A 16,450-nucleotide genomic window follows, 5' to 3' on the forward strand; every position below is an offset into this window, starting at 1 on the left:
TGTATGCTTGTTGACTTCCTGCCTAAGCAGGATATAAGGCTCTGACTGGATCTTTTTCAACGTTGTGTTGCCTCAGGCAGTTATCTCTGATATGACAAGACATGGTGGCAGACTTCATTCAAATCTATACCTGGAGCGCTGTTGTGCAAATGCGAAGGGCCTGTCAGTTTTTCAAACACAAAACTGGACTAGCAGTGATGTGTAGAGACAGTGTGTGGCATTCTGGTCAAGGTACTTCTGCATTGGGTGATACTCTAAACAGTACTTACACATACAAGGATTTACTGTATCAGCATCAACGTACTGGACAAGAGGATGGAGTACTTAAACATCGTGTCCTAACACCACCACGCCCGTCCATTCTGCCGGATTTACTTTGACAAACACATGGCACGTCTCAAGAAAGCTCACCTCCTTCCTCAAACACCACAGCCAGTTAGGCCATTGAAGCTGCTCCAGGCAAATCACATCATCACTTATTTTAACCTGTCGCATACTGGTCGGTCGCAAACAGGATTTTGTAAGCCGAGGGAATGAAGCCCTTTTCATTAACCGCGTCACTCGTGTGAAAGAATTTCCTGATATCAGTCACACTGTGCTGTTTCATAAATACATGGCACACGGTCAAGAGTGATGTCAAGTCGTCAGTTATGTTGTTCATTATGGCTAGTATATATAGAACGTACGTTGTATAGTACGTGTTTTTTTTTTATCTCGATATTTTTGTTGTTGAAATCAGTGTATGTACATAGAATAGCACAGACAACGGGTCCACACTCGTACAGTTAGTAAACAAATCTGGGGTGGCTATGCAAATTTATATTTTCCAGGCAACGGGGTCCACTGTGCACTGGAACAGTTACCGCTGCATCCTGGTGCGAAGAGCAAATCAAAATCTTGCACAGGTGCAGCCAATAGGTGGTGGAGAAGAAGGGGGGGCGGGATTACCGTAACAGGACGTGGGTCCTGCAGCAAGGTGTGGTTCTGTCTCCGTTTAGCCCGGGGAAAAACAGGGGATGACTGCGGACGAGGTTCAACCACCTGTATGAGACCGACTTCCCTTTATGCTCTCTGACTAGATATCTCTCTCTCTCTCCCTCTCTCGTAGCATGACACCTCTTCATGCTAATTTGCATCTTTTGCACCTCAGGGCATTTTGGTGTCCATCAAATTCAGTGCAACAGTAACACAGTTCACACATCCTGTTCACAGCCTGTTAAATCTCAACATCAGTATAAACACAACCAGTTCAACAGAAATCTATGTTTGATTGAATACAGACAGCATTAGCCGAGTGTTTGTTTAACTTAACTGGGTACGTCTATGGAAAATCAGAAAACATTTACAAATGGAATATGATTTGAGCGTCTAGCAAACAGGATGAGGGATAACAACCTCAGAATGAGAAAAAAATACAAAAGAAGCCAAATAAGCATTATGTTAAAGTCACAAAAACAACAGTTGAAATGCTTTATTGACTTTCGCTAGGTAGAACCAGTTTACAGCCGGGCTAGAATTATTTGGAGCAACATGCATTTGGTGTTTGCAAAGCTTGCTGGACCTTCGCATAAAATGACTGCTAACATAATTTCAGTAAGTTATATCATCAGCATAGGGGAAAGAGTGAACTAGTTCTAGCCAGATGAAATCCCTTTATCATTCTGATTGGATTTTAAGAGCAGATTGACTGCTGTAAAAGAGGGGACTATTTTTCTATATATTGAAAAATGTTTCCCTAAAAAAAGCTTTAAAAAATATGAAATGGGCCTTATTGTATTCCAGTATTCTATAGAAACATGTTGTTATTATTTCTTTATTCCGGACACACAAAAAAATGGTCCATAGCACAATACAAAACATAGCAAAATAAAGACAAATACAAGATAAAACACATACAATAATAAATGACTACAGTCAGAGTTCCACGATACGCAAAAATAATGTTCAGATATTAGCGTATAGACTAAAAGGCCAATGGTTCCACAATCTCAAAGTGAACCTTACCGCACTTATTGCAGGGTTCACATTTTCACACCAGAAAACTTTGCAAAACACAACATTTGTAATTGCCAAAACTTATGGCCACGACTGTACATAGATCCAATGACCACCAGGATCCAATCATCCTCACCAGCAGACATTTCAACGAACACCCCTGAAAGACAGAATAAAATCATAAACACCTCCATTCTTCTCAAATCCAAACACACAACACACACACACCAACTCAGGCACACACAGACATGCGAAAGATACATCATGGTCAAATTTGACTTGCAAATGAGCTTTATGCAAAATAGTCCTGGCCTCTACTCAGATCTTGGGAGTGTGGATAACTAGTCTGAAACTGCAGAAGGAGCCTCTATGTCCCCTACTGGAACATCACAGCATTTTACTGGAAAATAATCCCTCATCCTTCTCTGTTAATACACTAACGGACAATACAAATGTTACCGCTCTATTCTTAGACTGGGGGAGCCATCTAAAGTTGGCTCGGTCCACTGTGACTAACCAGTGACAGTTTTAGGATAGTGCCCTTGATGGTGCACTCTATTGATTGCACAATAACATTCATACTTATTGGTTTATTTCTTGTTTTGTTTTTTCATCCCAGAAAAATCATGCATTTCCTAAACGTTTGCCAAAAAAGTTTACCAAAGCACGCATGTAATAAAATGGAGTAGTGTAAGTGTGACTCATACTGGAGATTACTGAAAAAATGGATACCGGACAATCAACATTCAAATTTAGGTAGGAGAACATTTGAGCATAAACCCCAGGAAGACGGAAAGCCACACTTTCTGATCCAAAACAAAAGATTTTCATTTACTTAAAATTTGGTATATTCATACATATTGTCAACCCATGAAGTTTAAGATGGTGAGAAACTGAAAGAGCACTGAAAGAACACTAAAATAAATCGCATCACATCAGTGATTACTGTATTTGATAAACTTAAGGGAAAAGACAAACAGAGTTACAGCAGGTTTTTCTAGTCTTGGACACAGGAAGTGACTCTATAATCCCATATGAGAGCAGTTGGGTGGTGATACCACTTGATTGACAGTGACAGCGCCAGTGGGCAGACTCTGGTGTGACAGCAGTTTTCTTAGTCACAGTCCTGAAGCTATCCATCATCCACATATGGCCATGTCTCCAACCGGCAAACAATCAGCTGTCATAGGGCCATGGCGGCTTTGAGGTACTTTGACTCACAGAAAGAGGAAGTAGAAAGGAAGTAGAAAAGAAAGATAGATAGAAATAGAATGAGGACGATGAGAATGGATGTAAGTTTACACGATTACAAGATTGAAAAATAAGAGGGAGGGAAAGAGACTTGGGGGGTGGGTGAAATCTGGAGCCAGAAGGCTGTGCGTGGCCGGGGGAACTGTGCAGTATGTGTGCGATAGCCTTATCATGGCCGCCCCACGCTGCAACGGTTGGAACACACCAGTGACACGTCAGGGAGGAGTGGACAGGCCTCCTGCAGAGATAGCGCCCAATACAGACGTAATCTCAGAGCACAGGGCTCCACTGCACGCAGAGAGAGGGAGAGAAAGAAAGACATGGGGAGGAAGAGAGTGGGGGAGAAAGAGAGAGATGGGGGGGAGAGAAAGAGAGAGGGAGGGAGATATGTAGAAAGATGGAGAGGGAGACAAAGAGGGGGAGAGAAAGAGATGTAGAGAAAGAGAGGGAGGGAGATATATGGAAAGAGAGAGAGAGAGAGAGAGAGAGAGAGAGAGAGAGAGAAAAGTAGGCCTATCTCATTGTCCGTGACACCTTCCCCAGACCACGTGACAGATTGTCACTCCTGTCATGCCCTCCATTGGTTTCCTCCACTCCCACAAAGCACAGAACTTCATAACACGACACAGGAAGTACTAACACCTTATCTGTCTGTGTTCTTGAAAAGCATTCAACAGTGGTTCTACCAGCTGGAAACAGCTGTCACGTGAAAATATATACTAAAGTATGATTATTGAAGAGTAACCAAATGAGTTTCTCCTGCAACACATATTTTACTATGTCAGCATAGTGCAATAAAACAGGTACCTTAGTTTATCTTTCAGTTGTCAAAGATTATGTAGCCAACTGTAACTACACTTGAGGAATCTCTTCCTTTGAGGGCTTGACTGTCTGTTGACTTATTGCATCAAGGGGATGACAACCTCATCCTCGAGACTCAAGAAGCTGACGACTCCTTTAGCAAATAAGGTAGCCTAAAACCCTGACGGAAGTACATTTGAGGAATTATGCTTTGGCCCCACCAAATCTCACTCCAAGGTTTTTGAAAAGTTGGCAGCCCTGCCTTAATATTTCGTGTCTTATCTTGAATCACGTTTCGCTGCTAACTCGACTATAGGCTACTTATTGTTGAATGAGTAGCCTAGTCTTTTCTAAAGACGATGTGATTGGTTTCTCATACCTCCTGCCGACAGTTATGTAAATGTAGGCCTCTAAATACGGGGAAGGCATCTGACTGTCCCAACTGCAAAAATAATACTTCCTGTAACATTGTTTGACTCTCTATTGCCGCTTTGTGGATAGACTGTATAACCATTTCAGTCGTGGTGCCCCATTCATTCCCACTTTAACGCCGCAAAATGCCTTAAACTAAAAGAGAGAAAAAACATTAGCCTACATTATTATTTCCCGCAACATCGCGTACTGTACGTAACTTTAACTGAAACTGGATTTTAGGTAAGCGAGAATACAGGCCGACATGAACACGGATTGCGCGGAACCATATGAATACATCGTTGTTTACTATCCGGACTTATTTTTCAATCGCAATATGGTTCACCACTGAACGTCCAGTTCTCCGATTATGGAGATCAGTACCCAGCTAGCTCATTTTCTGCATTCTTACGGCATCTGACTGAAAGTAAAATGGCAACTTCAAAAGACTTTAATCGAAATTTTACTTTGAAAGAGATCACTAACACGAGCCAGCAGGATTTGGGTGAGGAAGTACCCGGTAGCTCAGCGACTTTTATAGTTCCTTCGGACAGTAAACTAGTCTCTGTGGAATATCCAGGCATCATCAGCAGTGTCGACATGATGTTGGAAACGGTTGGGGGCGAGAAAGCAGTGTCCAAGGTCAATTATTTTAATGCACAAGAACAATAGAATTGAAAGCATAAATACAATTTTAATTTTATTTAACAACAGATCAGTAACAGATCAGTACAGTCACTTCGTCTTCACTGTATCACGATACCGGGCTAAAATTACTCTATCATGTGGTGACATGCTGTCACCTCTTCTTTGTTAACAGTTAGCATTTCTTTTTTTTCAGACCTATAGTGACCCCAACAGAAGACTAGAGCTGTGCTTTCGACCACGAGACCCTTTCTGTCACTGCCTTTGCGGCAACCGCTTTACCGCCACCAGCTTCCTTCTTAAAGTTCGGAAACGGGTTCGCAAAGGGAAACCCGACGACGTTCAAATCAACATGGAGCTACTGGGTGTCATAGGAACCACATACAAATTCCAAGGTTCAGTTTTTTTCTAACTTTTATGTCTTTCCATGAGCCAAGGTTGTTGTTTTCAATGCATGTTGTTGCAGGCCAATTGTATTTAGACGTTACAGTTACAACATGTGTTTTGTTGCAGGCCAGTGTCTCGCTAAACAGCCCCTAACGGGTGTATCCGTTGCAGGTATGGCAGACTTCCAGTATCTGGCTGTTCATTCAGATCGAGGCAAACAGACATCCTTGTACAACACGATACTTCTACGTAAACCTGAGAATCAGGAGTACTTTGAGCAGGACGTGCCGCATTTCCTGCCTCCGGCCATCTTCTCTCGTGTAGACAACCCAGTGGACTACTGCTACCGGCCCGACACCCATCACAAGTGAGTGTGAGAGTCACTGCTGGTCCTACGACATTTTGCACCCTAGGCAAGATTTATCACCAGCACGTGGCGCCCCCCTCCCCAATCCCAACACTGACATAAGACGTGACGCTGTTGGCGCCCTCTGCTGGTAGTGCGGGAGGGCATCGGGAGGGTTAATTACAGGGATGCACTTGGGGAAATTGCCGCCCCCCCTCTTCATGGCGCCCTAGGCGGCTGCCTATGTTGCCTATAGGAAGGACCGGCACTGGTGAGAGTCATCCCCAGAAACTAGGGCCAAGGGGAGGCTCCACGATCACTGTCTCAAGATGAGCAAGGGAGAAAGGTGTGCTAAAGGATTTCCAATTAGTGTCAATGAAATACGTTTTTGGTGCCTGGCACTGTAATGCTGTGCTGCTCCAATAGGTGGCACCATCTATGGCTAATTGAGCTGGCCGTGGCTCAGGGGGTAGGAAAGGTCATCCACCAATCGTAGTTTGATCCCCAACTCTTCCTGGCCATGTGTCAAAGTGTGCTTGAGCAAGACATTGAACCTTTTTTTTTCTAAAAAGAAAAACAGCTGAAGAACGAGATGTGAAGCGAGTGAGTGAACCTTGGTGTTTTCTTTGTTGCTCAGCAGATTAGGATTCTCTCAGCCAGTGTTCTCCCGGGAGAATCTGATTGGTCTAAACCGTGCCCGTCGGCCTCACAACGCCATCTTTATCTCTTTTGACGATGGCGAGGTGCCCTCGGAGCCAGTGGACGCAGCACGGGCCAACTGGGATAGGATCTGTCAGAACCCGAGCGACCGAAAGGCAGAGGAGGACTTGAAGAAGGTCAGTTTGTGTTTGAGTGATGTATCCAACTTTCTCCTTTACCCCTCGTCTAATGTGCAACCTTTTCTGGTGAATTGAGATAAGGAATTTTAGTTCCAAGGGATGTGCTAAAAGAAAGACATGTTATGTAATTGTACACACACACACACACTGCTGATGTTTTCCCACTCTTCTTATCTTATCCAAAACCAAACTGGCAAAAGTTGTTTGAGAAACGTCCCATCTGGTCCAGGAACGCCGTCAAGGCCAACCTAGACATCCACCCTGAGAAGTTGAAGCAACTCCTGCCTGTTGTGGCCTACTACATGGTGAGTAAACCATCCACAGGTTCACAATCAATCAAGTTCAATGAAATGATCCGGTCATCAAATAGAGATTCCTCACCAGGAAGTGAGCGAGTGAGCTTGAGCTGAACAAGGTTTCTCCCTGTTTGTAAAGCGAGCTGTGTTGCCTCCCAGGTCACAGGTCCCTGGAGGAGTTTGTGGGTGAGGCTGGGTTATGACCCGCGCAAGATCCCCGAAGCCAAGAAGTACCAGGTGCTGGACTTCAGGATCCGCTGCAGTAGTAAGCATGGTGAGGACTGGCAAGAGGTTGAGGCTAGCAGGTTCTGGCCTGGTTGTCCACTGGGTCAAGGGTGGAACTGCCCATCTCTACTTGATTCTCTTAAATGTTTCGTACCTTAAATGGAGCGTACTTTGACACTGGCACAAGTGTGCCGACACAAGACTTATTCCATAGCCAGCTGCTAAGGGAAACTACCAACCAAAATACTGCTGATAAACCTCTGAATATCCCACCCGTATCAATATATTGATATTAATTAGGTTTTTATGTAGGTTAAACATCTGTTTTCTTCTGAATAAATAATTACAATAGACTTTTACCTAACTGTGACTTGATTTCTCCCTGTGGTTGTGTTCAGGATATTCTGTGAATGAAATCCCGGTGAAACCCAAGAGAAGCACTCTCAACTACACTCTTCCCAACACGTTCAACAAAGCAGGTCAGAGACTCCAGCCCTGTTTGTTTAAAGTTTAAATTGTGTTCGCCATTTGTAAGGAGAACAAGTACATCAGAGATCTTAGTTCTGCTCCACTTGGCTGTTTCCTAGTGGTCTGACCTCTAGGACCCACACATTCTAAAGATCCTCCCTTTTCTTAAACAGTTTATGTAGTGTGAATGTTTGAATTTACCGATAAGCGTTTGATTGTGCTTTCCCGCCAGTTCCCCAGCCAGTGAATGTGATGGAACTCAGTCAGACGCCCACCTCCAGCAGGCTCCCTCAGTATCAGCTACAGGTGGGTGTCCTGTGCTCTAACCTCACTGTGTGAACTCAAGCCCCTACAGGTGGGTGTCCTGTGCTCTAACCTCATTGTGTGAACTCAAGCCAGACACAGACTGTGTAGACTGAACATATCACTAGATGCTGAGCTGCCACTGATGTCTGGCTCTTGTCCAGGAATCGTCCTACATATTCCAAGAAGGGACCCTGCCCCCCTACAGGCAAATGTTTTACCAGCTCTGTGACCTGAATGTGGAGAAGTATGAGCTATATTATGTATATACACATATAGCATCTCTCTCGTGCATAAACCGCAAATTACTTTCTGACTGGTGATATTTCAAGGAAATTATGTATCGATAGATTTATGAAAAATGTCCCGAAATGTTTGTGTCGGACGTCGTTGCGCTACCCACAATGTGTGGTGTGTTTGTCCCTGCTCAGAATCAGGAAGGTGATTCAACGTAACGACGGCAAGGAGGAGAAGTGTGACGAGAGGGACGGGTGGTGCCTGCCTCGCACCACCGACGACCTCAGGAACGTCATGTCCTCCCTGATCAAGCAGGCTGTCCGGGACCAGAGACCGGGTGAAAGAGGCTCCCTCACACCAGCCAAACCTTGCATCTTTGTTTGTCCACGGGTCGTACATTAACCAGATAAAACTGTGTTTCCCCCCCCCCCCCCTCCTCCTGCTTTGGCCAGCAGCACAAAGAGAGAACTGTCATTTAGTCGTATCACTGTTATATTTGATATTTAACAGAAAGTTCACTGAATGTTATCACAACCAACAATTGGTTTCAGTGAAAGTGGCGAGTCCTCTTGTGTCTTCCCCGGTAGCCCTCGCGGCTCCTCCCCCTGCCTGTCGTCCTGGCAACAGAAGCAACAGAACAGCAGACAGGGAGACGAGGTCCTAACAGTGACAGAGAGACACTAGACGGATTGTGTGTTTGTTGTTTTTCCATAGTATTTCATCTACATGATGGTCTTTGGTACAACCGTTGCATTGTATGTGTAAGAAGTGATGTCCTAGTTATTGTTGATGTACTCATCGTCGTTCTGTCTTCTCCAGTTGCAAAAGGCCCTGAGAGACCCAAACGCTCCGGGGCTCAACTGAGAGCAACAGAGAGTGACGATGAGGAGGAAGAGGATGAAGATGAGGAATACCAGCCGTCTGAGGGAAGTGACAACGAGATGGTGACGGAGATGCTTGATTATATGTGAGGGGGAATGAAGGGAAGTGGTGCACATTTAAGTATTTTGTACTTGCTTTGAAATATGACTGCTTTGAAATATGACTGTTGTGTCAACCTTTTTTTTTTTTTTTTTTTTACATTAACCCAAATAAAAGTAAAAAAATAAATAATAAGATTGTGAAAGCCTTTTTACTTTATGAATTATAGGTACAAAATTCAAGTAAATGGTTTATTACTGCAAGACACAGACCAGTATCCTGAACGGGGTACCGTGTGAGTTCAGAGCGTGTCATTCTGGCCCAACTGATTATTACACACATCTAAGACTGACGTGTGCTGTAGTCAGCAAAAATGTTATCTCCTTCATACAAGTAGTTCACACCCATGGGATCCACCAACCAGGAAGCCACCTCAAGTGTTCCATGCCGTGATTGGCAGATCAGGGGACACTGGGAAGTAAGATCATTCTGAGGCCTAACTACATACTGTTTATCCTGTGATTTTCTTCTTGCTTCATAATAGATGACCTTTTAGCAAACCTTTTTTTATAGGCCATTTTACATAACATTACCTTATTTGTACCTTATTTGATTGTATCATAAAATTTCCCCTTGATGTAAACATGCAAACCATAGTACCATAGTAAAATGGAGCCAGTTCAGAAAATTCAACCTTCACATGAGGGAAGGGAAAGAGACATATGGTGACGACAGGCAGTAGTTGTTACGTAAAGCCTATCCAGGTTGGTCCTATAGGAGGGGGCTAATGTATATATACGCCTGTAGAGACACCTCTTTCCAACTGGAAGTTTCTGGGGGGTTGTCATGGACACTTTTGGGATTTTGGTTACTGTTGCTCTGTTCCTTGGGACCGCCTCAGCGGCCTCGGTGAGTGGTCACCCTGATTTTCTGAATACGGTTGATTTGATAGAGAAACTAAATATTTATGATAGTCAATCCTACATCTTGATACACAAACACAGCCATAGAGAAATTGTGCAGTTGTTCAATGTTACACACACACACACTTTTTCTATCTTGACGGAGGAACACAGAAAGTATCTTTGAAAATACTTTTATTCTGTTATTTTACTATTATTTTAAATGATCTGTTCAAGTTATAATACTTGGGTGATTTATATATTATAAATAGTAATATGTAATAACCAGCTGATAATTCACCGACACATTAGATGACGTGCTTTGAGTTAACAGTATTTACTTGGCAGAGTTTTTTTTAACTGCTTCCTGAAGTCATTACATACATAGTAGGTTTTAGTCTTTTCATTGTTAAAAGGTGAATTCAGTCAGTAAGAAAATAGATATAATGCCTCACAGAATAAAACAAAATGGCGAAGATGTGGCAAAGTCACCATCTTTTACCCACTGGGAGTTTTGGATTACTTTGTCAGTGAGGTGCTGGAACAGTGTGAACCAAACAGCTGTTTCCTCATAACACCTCTCAAACAACAACCCCTACTCTCTATATCAGGGGTCCCCAAACTTTTTCCTTTCTTTAATGTGGGGCCGGGTCGGTCTGTAAGAGAAAATGACATGGCATTGTTCAGAGGGCCAGTCCAAATGCGTTAGCAGGCCGTATTTCGGCCCGTCGGCCGTAGTTTTGGGGCCCCTGCTCTATATGATACTGTTGATTCAAAACATTTACATACTATGGGTTATGCATATCATTAAAGTATATCTGTTAATCTGTCTGACCTGACCCTTTATATACATTTATTATTATTGACGTGCAGCTGGGCGTGGTGTACACGGAGGGAGGCATGGTAAAGGGGAAGAGCCTCGACGTTGGACTGTTTCGCTGGGTGGATGAGTTCAGAGGAATCCCTTTTGCTGATCAACCTGGGAGATTTGAGAAGCCCAAACGTCACCCTGGCTGGGATGGTGGGTAGAAATATCAGCACTAATCAATATTCAGTCATGCAGATTTAACAAGATGCTGTCTGAATGCCATTCCCCTGTGTGTCTCTGCAGGCATTCTCAAGGCAACTGAGTTCATGCCCAGGTGTCTCCAGGTGAACTTGCTGCAAACTGAAACCCGCGGCAGTGAGAATTGTCTCTACCTGAACATATGGGTTCCTCATGGACGTTCAGGTAATCACAGTGACATACACAGCTTTGAATTGTGGTTGTGATATAATTGTTGTGTAAAACATTCATGGCTGAACTGATTCCTGTATTCATTCTCTCTTGCTAGTGTCCACTGATCTACCAGTTATGGTGTGGATCTATGGAGGTGCCTTCCTGGTTGGTGGATCCATGGGTGCTAACTTCCTGGACAACTACCTCTATGACGGAAGAGAAATTGCCGACAGGGGCAACGTTATCGTGGTGACTGTGGCCTACCGAGTGGGTACTCTCGGGTTCCTCAGCTCTGGAGACGCCAGCGGACCTGGTATGAATTCAGACGGAGCTTCTTTAGCTTCGGGACATTAATTTTTGTAATCCAGTATGCTGGGTAGGGTTTCCTGTGTGGAGTTTAAGCATCCTATGTAAACAACAATGATGTATCAACCACAGAGATGTTTGTCTACCGACAGGGAACTATGGGCTGTGGGACCAGCATGCTGCCATTTCTTGGGTGCACAGGAACATCCGTAGCTTTGGAGGAGACCCTGACAACATCACCCTCTTTGGAGAATCTGCTGGTGGAGCTAGTGTCAGCTTCCAGGTATGGAGCTTCAACTGACATATCATTGTGTTGTACACCTGAGTGTTACTGATCATATTACCATTGATGATATCCTTACATCCTTACATTCCCAACTTGTGGTCTGCTAGTGTAATACAGGTGGGCCGCTAAACCAAAGAAAACCAAAATATAAAAAATGAATAAATATACAATTATTTATACATACTGTTGGTAAAAAAATATAAAATAAAATAAATCGTACAAATTTAAAATGTTAATTTAGCCTTTAATTCATCATGACAGGAACGCCAATAGTTACGGTTAGTACGTTGATGGTGGCCGAACTGACATTTCCGCCGTAACTTGCATATGCCCACTTCAATTCACAATGGCTGTCTACTACTGCAGACTTGTGCACTTTGAGCACTGACTTCCAGTGCTTTGGGCGCTTACACTCACAAAACCAGCAGAATTCAGTGCACTGAAAGTACCCGGATGGCGCACTACGGTCCCAAAAAACAGTGTACAACGATGGACACTACTCGCCCTAAACGGGCGCCATCTTGGCTACGTAGCGGAAGAAGAGGAGTCCTTTCGGCAGCTTTTTTCACTTGGGGTGGAGAAGCGCGTTCATTTGGACAGGTTTCGCTGGTGTCGCGAGCAGATTTGCGTCCGTCCCTTCCCGCCAAGTGGTTAACTTAAGTGTTCCATTTGAGACAGCACTTCTCAGCGACGGAGTCCACTACAGATGTAAGTGCACTGTATTGCAGTGCACTGTATTGCAGTGTACTTCGTAAAGTGCACGGTAGTAAACACTGCCTATGTCACTATGCACGCATCACTTCCGCATATTGCTCAAGCCGAATCGACAACTTCCGGTAGTGAGCTGTTATGTTAGTTTTCATACACAAAATGCAGTTCTGTTGAGGAGGTCAGGTTGCCTTCCCAAAATGACAATCAACAATGTACATAGGTGTCTATGTTGCTGCCTAAGCTAGCTGGCTAACAATTTTTGGCTACATTAATTATAATGTACTCAATTATCTGATTGTCAGCTTGCTTGCTAGTCTTTAATGTTAACACATAAATCATCGGTCTGTCATATTTGCTCCCATGGATAAGTAATGTAACATGTCTTTCTCAGTTTTTAAATCTGGAAACGGGAAAGATCTCTGTGAGGGCGACCTGTTATCGTTGATGAAAAAAAGCGACAAGCTGCACAATCTGAGTCTAAGTTTAAGAGAGCAAATAGCAAAGGGTTAACAACCTGTTTTGGTCATTACAAGTCACATTTCTAACTTCACCAAAAGCAATAGACGTGACCAAATTCTTTCCCCGTTGTGTGCATGTAGCCAATATAGCACTATGCTATTGTTATATGGAACGTGGTGTTGTTAAGCATGTGGGATAAGCGCGAATGAAGTGAACGGATGTGTTGGGCGGCCGCAAAAATATTTGAGCTATGAATGTGGGCCGCGAAGTGGAAAAGAGGGAATAGCTGCCTTTCATGGAATATGTTTCCTTTGCACAGATGGTGTCTCCCCACAACAAGGGGCTGATCAAAAGAGCCATCAGCCAGAGTGGAGTTGCCGTCTGTCCCTGGGCCGTGAACAGGAACCCTCGTGCTCTGGCTGAGAAGGTACGTAATGGGATTTCCTTCATCCTGGTCTGCCTGAATTATAAGGTCTCATGATGAGGTCTGATGTTCAACTGCTTTCACATTGCTTGTCTTACCAGATTGCTACAAAGGTGAACTGCCCAACTGATGACACGATGATGGCTTGCCTGAAGATAACTGACCCTACCACCCTCACCCTTGCAGGCTCCTTAGGCTTGACAGGATCTGCCTCTAGTTAGTATTCATCGAGGAATAAGGCTGATGAAATGTTTTTTTCTTTTCTTCATCAATTCATCTTGTCAAAACACTTCCCTTTGCTAGTGTTTCCACATGACTCTGCTTCGTCTGGCAGCATCTGATGAACGTTTAACTCTCTTCCTCCGGCAGCACCCATTGTGCAAAACCTGGCCCTTGCAGGAGTGATAGACGGAGACTTCCTCCCTGATGATCCAGCCAACCTGTTCCACAATGCTGCTGATATTGACTACATTGGTGGGGTCAACGACATGGATGGTCACCTCTTTGCTGGCATGGACATCGGCTCCATCAACCAGCCCCTGCAGGACACCCCCATGTAAGTGGCACTGTGATGATTGTTCCTGGCATCTCCTCCTTCTACTATATCTTTGCAGAAAGAATGTGAAGGACCATCAACCAGCCCTTGCAGGAGACACCAGTGTGAGAGATCTGTTGGTTTTGGCCAGCGAGAATGTCAGTACAGATGAATAAAGTGGAAAATGTATTTTGGTCATTAGGTCTGATACCAAATCTGGAAATTCTCTCCTGTGCTTCCAGTGAGGATGTGAAGACGCTCCTGGGTGCCCTCACCAAGGACAAGGGACAGGCCGCTGTGGACAGTGCTTTCAACCTGTACAGCATGAACTGGGACAACAAGCCCAGCAAGGAGTCAATCAAGAGGGCTGTGGTGGAAATCGAGACAGACTACATCTTTGTGGTGCCTACCCAGGTTGCTCTCTACCTGCACGCCTCCAATGCCAAGTGAGACCCAGACATTCTTACAGTTTACCTTATTTACTATTCAACCTTTAAATGCATTTGAATTCCCTAATATCCCACCTCTATAGCCTCTAATTATATTTAATAAGTAATATTATCCCCAATTAATGCATTTCAGAGGAATTGATGAGAAACTCAATGATAGCGTTTGCTGAATCAGATCTTCAGATTCTCATCAAACCTCCCTTTCTTGCCTCTGCTCCCCTGTTATTCCATCCCTCTCCATGCTGTGTTCCCCGCCTCTCTCCCTGCCCTCCTGCAGGACTGCTCACACCTACTCCTACATGCTGTCAGAGCCCAGCCGTATGGCTGGCCTGGGCAAACCTTACCCAAGCTGGATGGGGGCAGACCACGCCGATGACCTGCAGTACGTGTTCGGCAAGCCCTTCACAACGCCTCTCGGATATTGGCCTAGATACCGCGACCTATCCAGATACATGATCGCCTACTGGACTAACTTCGCCCAGACCGGGTAAAGCCCTGCCTTCATTTATCACTCACCAGTACATAGTGAGATATGCAAACCGTTGCTTTTACAATCAGCACTACTAGTTTACCATTTTCAATTGCATGCAGTATTTTCCCAACAGCCCACATCCTTTAGAGAAGTTGTGCAAATTAAACAACATCCTCACAATTGTGATTTTTTCTTCCCACTTTGACATGCCTGCCTCATGATCACTATCATTAATTGTGCTACTCTACCTTTCACTCTCTCAGAAACCCCAACAAGGGAGAGTCCAAGGTACCAGTGACCTGGCCATCTTTCACCAGCGCTGGGGACCAATATCTGGAGATCCACTCTAAGATGAATAAAAACTACGTGAAGCAGAAGTTGAGGTTGCGCCATGTCCACTGGTGGTCCAGCATTTACCCCCGCCTGCCCACAGTCCAGACCTCAGAGTAGATCACAGAGTGCAGAGGTCATCCTCAATACCCAACAGACGAAACATCAAGATGTTTAAAAAGCTACCCACTTTGGTTGTTATGTTTGTGCCATCATCCTCTGAAGTTACATGTATTTGCCAATCCATGGCAAATACAGATCAACTATGATGTAACTAACACAACTTACAAAATAAATAGTTGTATTAATGTGAATGTCAATTTTTCTGACTTTTTCATGGTGTTGTTTCTGGGTTTTTTCTGGGTTTCAGATTACATGAGTCACTTCAACAGTGGTAACTTGACAAGACAAAGGAAGTATCTAACTAAAACTATTACAGTATATTTCTATCAGTCAACTACTATACTGTAATACACATACAGGTGTTTCATTTTAAAAAGCTGTAATTATAATTTAAAAAGTAATCTCAAAAACTCCCCTTTACATGAAACAAAAGACGTACACTGCTGACACCAAGTAAGAAACAGTCATTCTTGCAACAGAAAACCTTCCCACAGCCAAACGTTTCCTTATTGGTTACCTCAAGTGCACCTTGAACATTTGTATCTGGTCTGACCCAACCCTGCTGTTACCACATTGAAACATGCTGTTGCTTTCCCAGGCGAATCTAATGGAACAAAAAATGTTCCGTGAATGAAATAAAAATACTACCCCCTTCACTGGTAGCCATGGCAACTTAAACTGCCACTTCACATCTGTGTAATACAACTACACACCTACTGAACCCTGGAGCAGAAACTTACAGTCGACCATCCGAGGCATACACAGCAGGCACTTGAATGCCTGAAAAAGTCCTAGTCTGTGTGTTGCCATGCCTGACCCAAAGTGTTTCTCATTATCAGTATCAGTAATACTAGTAGTTATAAAATGGCAATTTTAACATTTACTTATGAATATGATAACATTTTTATGATGATTTTGGACAGCCTGCGTGGTTGCCTGTTGTACCGAAGCACATTTATATTTTATTTATATTTTAATATCAATATATTGGCAGGGACATTTTGACCAGATTTGAACACCCCGCCCCCCCCCAATATATATTATGATTACGGCCCAGCTTTGGTCCACTCAGTCCCAACTCCTGTATGTGATATGGATGAACTGTGCAT

General features: G+C 43.8%; 2 protein-coding genes across 4 annotated transcripts; both read left to right on the plus strand.

Moving 5' to 3' along the window:
* The first annotated feature begins 4,777 nt into the window (after nt 1-4,777).
* On the plus strand, nt 4,778-9,320 carry gtf3c5 (general transcription factor IIIC, polypeptide 5). Of its 3 annotated transcripts, none has more exons than XM_084688014.1 (11): nt 4,778-5,100; nt 5,300-5,498; nt 5,662-5,857; nt 6,477-6,672; nt 6,876-6,980; nt 7,131-7,245; nt 7,595-7,675; nt 7,897-7,970; nt 8,132-8,214; nt 8,399-8,541; nt 8,985-9,320. In XM_084688014.1, the coding sequence occupies exons 1-11, from the start codon at nt 4,891-4,893 to the stop codon at nt 9,173-9,175; spliced, it is 1,593 nt and encodes a 530-aa protein (XP_084544140.1). In that variant the 5' UTR covers nt 4,778-4,890; the 3' UTR covers nt 9,176-9,320. The 3 variants fall into 3 exon arrangements, with proteins under 3 accessions (XP_084544140.1, XP_084544138.1, XP_084544139.1); XM_084688012.1 differs by having other exon boundaries at nt 4,780-5,100; nt 6,474-6,672; nt 9,024-9,320; XM_084688013.1 differs by having other exon boundaries at nt 4,780-5,100; nt 9,024-9,320.
* Nucleotides 9,321-9,971: 651 nt separating this feature from the next.
* cel.2 (carboxyl ester lipase, tandem duplicate 2) lies at nt 9,972-15,430 on the plus strand. The gene is made up of 11 exons (XM_084687861.1): nt 9,972-10,034; nt 10,901-11,048; nt 11,139-11,258; nt 11,362-11,559; nt 11,705-11,835; nt 13,328-13,435; nt 13,534-13,648; nt 13,802-13,988; nt 14,210-14,413; nt 14,694-14,903; nt 15,152-15,430. The coding sequence occupies exons 1-11, from the start codon at nt 9,972-9,974 to the stop codon at nt 15,336-15,338; spliced, it is 1,671 nt and encodes a 556-aa protein (XP_084543987.1). The 3' UTR covers nt 15,339-15,430.
* The last annotated feature ends 1,020 nt before the right edge of the window (nt 15,431-16,450 follow it).

The sequence above is a fragment of the Hypomesus nipponensis genome, chromosome 22 (genome assembly GCF_054491055.1).
Source record: "Hypomesus nipponensis isolate SF chromosome 22, ASM5449105v1, whole genome shotgun sequence".
NCBI lineage: Eukaryota > Metazoa > Chordata > Actinopteri > Osmeriformes > Osmeridae > Hypomesus > Hypomesus nipponensis.

Bases quoted from the DNA above. Each gene is read 5' to 3' on its own strand.
- gtf3c5 (XM_084688014.1), top strand. From the start codon at position 4,891: ATGGCAACTTCAAAAGACTTTAATCGAAATTTTACTTTGAAAGAGATC. The intron at 6,673-6,875 runs GTCAGTTTGTGT...AACTGGCAAAAG, and splicing joins CAGAGGAGGACTTGAAGAAG to TTGTTTGAGAAACGTCCCAT. The intron at 8,215-8,398 runs GTATGAGCTATA...GTCCCTGCTCAG, and splicing joins TGTGACCTGAATGTGGAGAA to AATCAGGAAGGTGATTCAAC.
- cel.2 (XM_084687861.1), top strand. From the start codon at position 9,972: ATGGACACTTTTGGGATTTTGGTTACTGTTGCTCTGTTCCTTGGGACC. The intron at 10,035-10,900 runs GTGAGTGGTCAC...ATTGACGTGCAG, and splicing joins GGACCGCCTCAGCGGCCTCG to CTGGGCGTGGTGTACACGGA. The intron at 14,414-14,693 runs GTGAGACCCAGA...GCCCTCCTGCAG, and splicing joins CTGCACGCCTCCAATGCCAA to GACTGCTCACACCTACTCCT.